General features: G+C 37.3%; 1 protein-coding gene across 1 annotated transcript in view; it reads left to right on the plus strand.

The window, feature by feature from the left end:
* AGBL3 (ATP/GTP binding protein-like 3) overlaps window positions 1–6,136 on the plus strand; it is a 67,822-nt gene that overhangs the window by 58,256 nt on the left and 3,430 nt on the right. Inside the window, exon 16 of the mRNA XM_006756693.2 lies at window positions 4,813–5,047. Coding sequence (XP_006756756.1) covers window positions 4,813–5,047 — 235 coding nt within the window. The remainder of the gene's footprint in view (window positions 1–4,812; window positions 5,048–6,136) is intronic.

Below are 6,136 nucleotides of genomic sequence, written 5' to 3' on the forward strand. Positions count from 1 at the left end.
CGTTGGAGTTCTCCGTCACTGAAGCAAGCAAGCCTCCCTGTTCACATCAGCTGCCTGGCTGCCGGCCGCCATCTTGGCTGCCAGTTAATTTGCATATCTCGGCCCTACTCTGTGAGTGACAGGGGGATTAGCCAATGGGAAGGGTAGCGGAGTGACACTAATTACCATTTTTCTCTTTTATTGGTGTAGATAGTATCTGTGACTAGGCCAGTTTATGGAATGCCCATATGATGCATTTTTTTAAGGTTTCTGAGATTTCAATATCCCCAAACTATCCTCAGAGGATGCCTTAAAATCTACACTTAGACATTTATTTCTATGCATCTGTCATCACATTATCTTAGTTTCTCTTTTTAAAAAGAAATATTTCTGGCATAAGGTAATTACTTTAGAATGAATAACTCATTCATTTACTATCTGTACTAGCCATTGGAGCACTGGTCATGTAGGGATACTACTACTACTACTACTACCTAAAAACTGAAATTGGAATGACAGAAAGAGAAATCAGGGATAACAGAGATAAACTTTGTAGTGTGTCTAAACCAGTAATTATAGCATTAGCTCCCTTGGCAAGTTTCCTGAGTCTTAGGCAGCGGTTCTCAATCTGTGGGTAGCGACCCCTTTGGTGGTCGAACGACCCTTTCACAGGGGGCACCTAAGACCATCCTGCATATCAGATATTTATATTACAATTCATAACAGTAGTAACATTACAGTTATGAAGTAGCAACGAAAATAATTTTATGGTTGGGTCACAACATGAGGAACTGTATTTAAAGGGCCAGAACGTTGAGAACCACTGAATCTTAGGCATCTTAGGAATATGAACAACCATCTGAACAGGTAAGTATTTGAGAACAGACTGCCAAATACAAGAAAGGCACATGGTATGCCCTTTCTTCCTTTCTTGGCCTCTCTTCTAAGAACTTGGTTTCTTTTTTTAAAAAGAAAAACTGGGTTCTGTTGAAATATGTAGCTTCCTACCCCAAAAATGTAAAAAATCAGGTAAGAAACCATCTTGGGCATACCTGTACTTTGATCTAGAATTGATGGATTTAAACTAAGACATACATTTTTAAAATATATTATTTGTCATATCTATGGAAAGAAATTCAATTATATATCAAGAGAAGAGAAAGTAATAGAAAAAGTACTGAAGTGAGATGTGAATTCTAGACCTGCCCCTCCCTCAAACTGGCCATGTAATCTTAAAACAAGTCGCTTAATCTCTGGAATTCCTGACATTCTTTTACAGTCCCTCTCCCACATAAAGTGGAAGATAAAATAGACCATCCTACCCCCAGGATGGGAGCCCCCATAGGATAACATCTGTAAGAATACTTTACATACTGTATGTACATTGTAATATACAAATATAATAAGGATGACATTCCTCTTGATTAGATGGTTCACTGTTGACATTGAAATCAGAGTACCCAATTTCTTTCAGCTCCCAAAGTATGATGCAGAGGCTTAGCAAATACCAACAAAGACACTTTTCAGAAACCGGTAAGAGACCAATCCAGGAAGCAATTCAGCCCAGGAGCACTGGTTTGTATAGAAACTGCTTCAGAGTGACATCCTTGAATTGTACTGTGGGCAAGCCAACTCCCAGTTGGACAGAGAGGCCAAGGATACCAACAGGTCTTTTTATTTTTATTTTTAGGATTTTAATAAATACAAGTATAGCTTTCACTGTATCATCATTAATAAATCCTATGAAATTGGGATTTAGGGGAACTGCTTTTGTAAACAGGGATGATTAATAGCCATTTTATTCCTGTCTCTGAAAAATATTTGCCTTACTTAATTTCTACAGGAGTTGAGTACAGAAGGAAATTATTTCAGTTTAAGATAGCCTTGAAAAAGAGATCTATTTAATTGACTTATTCCCAATATCCTTGAGGATATTTTTATCATTACTGCTTCAATTTTATTAGTTATAGCAACACCTCCTTGTTATTGATGCCTTTCAGTAGATAGAATAAAAAAAGGAATGAACTGCTGGTACAGCACAGTGATTCTCAGAACCATTGTGCTAAGTGACAGAGGCAGACATAGAAAAGTAAATGTTACACGATGTGTACTCATTCATCAAAACAGATTAATTAGGAAGCTTTCCTTATCCATCTCTAAGTATGATTCAAAGTCCCTCTTCTGGAGTCCTGTGTTATATACCCTGCCTTATCTCTATAGAAAGATACTCTGATGCTTTACTTTTCTCTCTCTAGTCCTGTTAGCATATTAAAGACACGGACTCTATTTTTCATTCCTATTGACCAAATCAAGCATAATGTCAGGTTCTGGATACGCATTCAGTGAATGGCCAAGGAATGACTTTTCAAGAAACTGTAGATGAGTTCATTTCAGTTGCCAGCATTGCCAGATGCCGTGTCATCCATTCCCTCATTCATTATCCACGTCCTGCTGCCTCAAGGAGTACTCACACCACTCATTTCCTTTCTTTTTACCTTTTTTAAAAAAGCTTTATTGTGGAAATTTCAAACATAAAAGTAGAGAGACTGGTGTAGTGAGCCCACAGATGTCCATCACCCACCATCAATAGTCATCAGCATCCTGCTATTCTTGTTTCATCTATATTCCCACCACATTTTTTTGCTAAAGTATTTAAAGCAAATTCAAATCATATCATTTGCCCATAAATAGTTCAGTGTGTATCTCTAAGTAAACATTTTTTCAAAGCTTAATGTATTTCTTGCTTTTATTCTAAGCATGTTCTACTTTTCTTATGCTGTCTACATGACAATTTAGCCATTACAATTGTAAGTACTGCTGCCATGTTCTTTAAAATGTCTACTAGTCCTCCTTCATGCTCTACTTGGGGTTCTTTCCCCCCCTCCCTTTATATTGAAATGTTTAATTGCATTAAAATACACCTAATATAAACTGTACCATCTTAACTATTCTTAAGTATAAAGTTCAACAATGTTACATACATTTCACATTGTCGTGTGCACAATCTCTCGAGTTCTTTTTATCTTGCAAAACTGAAATTCCATCCCCATTCTTCCCTCCCCCAGCTATTCTGCTTTTAACTCTATGACTTTGGATATTCTAGATAGCTCATATTAATGGCACCAGTGATTTGGAAGATGAGTACAGTCTGTCTTATTAAAAAATATGTTTTTATTGTTTTTAGAGAGAGGAAGGTGGAGGGATAGAGAGATAGAAACATCAATGATAGAGAAACATCCATCAGTGGCCTCCTACACGCTCCCCCCACCCACTGAGGATCCAGCCTGGCATGTGCCCCTACCCTCCTGGAATTGAACCAGTGATCTGGTTCATGAATCAGTGCTCAGCCACGGAGCCACACCCCAGCCAGGCTCTGTCTTTTTGTTACTGCCTTAATGCGGGTGTCGCTTTCCGTTGTTTTTTAAGGCTGAACAATATTCCATTATGTGCAGAAACCACATTTTGTTTATCCATTTATTCAGTGGGCACATGGGTTGCTTCCACCTTTTCGCTGCTGTGAGTAATGCTGCTAAGAACATGGATGTACAAATAGCTTTTTGAGACTCTGCTTTCAATTTTGGGGGGTTATTTACCCAGAATAGGAATTGCTGGATCATAAGGTAGTTCTATGTTTAATGTTGAGGCACTGCCATACTGTTTTTCACAGCAGATGTACTGTTTTACATTCCTGCCAGCAGTGCACAAGGGTTCTAATTTCTCCCCAGCCTTGCCAATGCTGGGTTATTTCCTGGTTTTTTGGATAGCAGCCATCTTAATGGGTGTGGAGTAGAATAAGTAATTTTTAACTAGACTTTATTTTTTAGAGCAGTTTGGTAAACACTTTTTTAAAGTGTTATACTTTTATTATTACAATAAAAATATAATTATTTCCTTCACATCATCTAACAAAGAAGGGATTTCTAACCTGCTCTTCCCATCGTTTTCTTCATGTCTCTACTCTTCCATTTTCTCAGATCAGAAGCTGTGGAGCCAACACTGACTCTTCTACTCTCACCTCATATCGAATTCATTAGAAAAGCCCAACATCTGTCTAGGATCCCCTCACACACACTTCTCACCCTTCTGGCCATGGCCACCACCCTGGTCCAAACTATCACCTTCTCTCCTAGCTTAGTTCACTAACCATCCAAGAGATAAGGTTGCTATTTCAGTAACCTCCCTTCTTGTCCAACCTGGTCCCTGTTTAATATATTCTTATCTCAGCCACCAGCATCATCCTTTTAAGACAAATCTAAGATGTGACACTCCTCTGCTCAAAGCCTGGGGCTACTCCCCATTTCACACTCAATAAAAGTTAAAGTCCTTACAATGGCCTTGAGGCCCTATGTAAACAGAGCCCAGTTACACCTATGTACCTACCTGAGCTCTCATCTCTTTCCCCTCCTTCATTCTCCTTTAGCCATTGTGCCATCACTTGGTATTCCTTGAACACACTGCCATGCTCCCAGCTCAGGGCCTTTGCACTTCCTGTTCCCCTTGTCAAGAATGCTCTTTCCTCTGAAAGCTGTTTGACTCGCTTACTCCTTTGGCACATCAGCATCACAGGGAGGCCGTCTCTGAACACCTTTTTAAAAATAGGAATCAACCTTTTCCCAAGAATTCTGTATTCCCTTCCCCAGCTTCACTCTACCCCATAAACTTTATCATTATCTAACATATTATATATTCACTTGTTTATTTATTTTCTGCTCTGTAATTAAAGAATAAGCTTCAGATAGAATTCTTGGCACATACAGCTCAATAAATACTTATTGAGTCAATTCACTCAATTCAGTTTCTACATCTATGCATATTGTTGTGGTTGTCCCCCAGATCTGCATAGCAACCTGAAAAGCAAAATGAGACAATCTGCATCTTTCCAAAGCAAGAAGACTCATGTAAATTGGACAGATGATGAAAAAAGAATCTACAGGGATAAAAGAATAGCTCAAACTGAAGAAATACTGCAATATTTGATCCCCATCATGAAAAGCACGACAAATGTGAGAACCAATCAGATAAAACAGATATTCAAACCTCGCACCAACTTCCAAATCCAACGTCAATTGTAAGTCAATACAATTTTGTCATTATTAACTATTTAATACATTCTTCTTTAAGGAAACAAGACTAATTAATTCATTATCCTAAGAAAGAAACATGCGTGGGCAAAAGCAGGGGAAAGGGAGACACCCGCAATTATGTTAACATTAAAAATTTTTAATAAAAAATAAATGAGTAAATAAACATGTAAATAGAATAGTGGCAGCTACACCACATTGGACACAGGGACAAAGACCCAAAGCTATATGAAAATATTGGCTATATGAAGAAGTAAATTATCTGGCCTTGTTTGATTGTTTATTCACATGAAAACACTCATTAACTCAAATCTGTGACTAAAGTATGCATTAATAAAGTATGACCATAGACTGACTTGAAATTTCACAGATGGGTTTAAACTTAATAATCCTAGGGGGCAACTCAAGTTACTTCAGCTTATTGATACTCAGAGAAATACTCAGATTTCTTTTAAAGATAAAAAAATAGGACCAACACTAAGGTCAAAAGGAAACCTATATAAATTAAAGTAAGACAATGACAAGCTGATAATAAGAAACATAATACTAATATTATCAACAAATTTTGAAAAACTGCTTTCTATGTGCTAGACACAGTTCTGTGTTTACACATACATTTTACCTTCTACACATGAGGAAACTGAGGCACAAAGCAGTTACTTGTTCAAGGTCACACGGCGAGTAGGGAGCAGAATTGGAGTCAACCCAACTAGACATTCCGAGTCCAGAGTCTTTTATCACAATGCTTTGACATTTCTTCTTATAAGTGAAAAACAGAGGACCAATATACTTCATATTCAAAGCTAGCCTACAAATCAATGACAAAATTATGAACATTTCAATAGGAAAATGGGCAATTTCTATGAACCAGAAAAAAAAGGACGTGGCCTTTTTAATTAAACAATTGTTAAAAATTAAACCATTTTTAATTGTTTAATTTCACTTAAATCCAAAGAAGGCAAATTAAAACAATAGTGAAATGCTGTTCATTTTTGCCTCTCACTGGAAGAATTCATTCACTAATTGTTGGAATGTAAACTCACAGAGTTCCTTGAAGACAGTCCAACAATATAAAT

Source organism: Myotis davidii, unplaced genomic scaffold (assembly GCF_000327345.1).
Source record: "Myotis davidii unplaced genomic scaffold, ASM32734v1 scaffold214, whole genome shotgun sequence".
NCBI classification, from domain to species: domain Eukaryota; kingdom Metazoa; phylum Chordata; class Mammalia; order Chiroptera; family Vespertilionidae; genus Myotis; species Myotis davidii.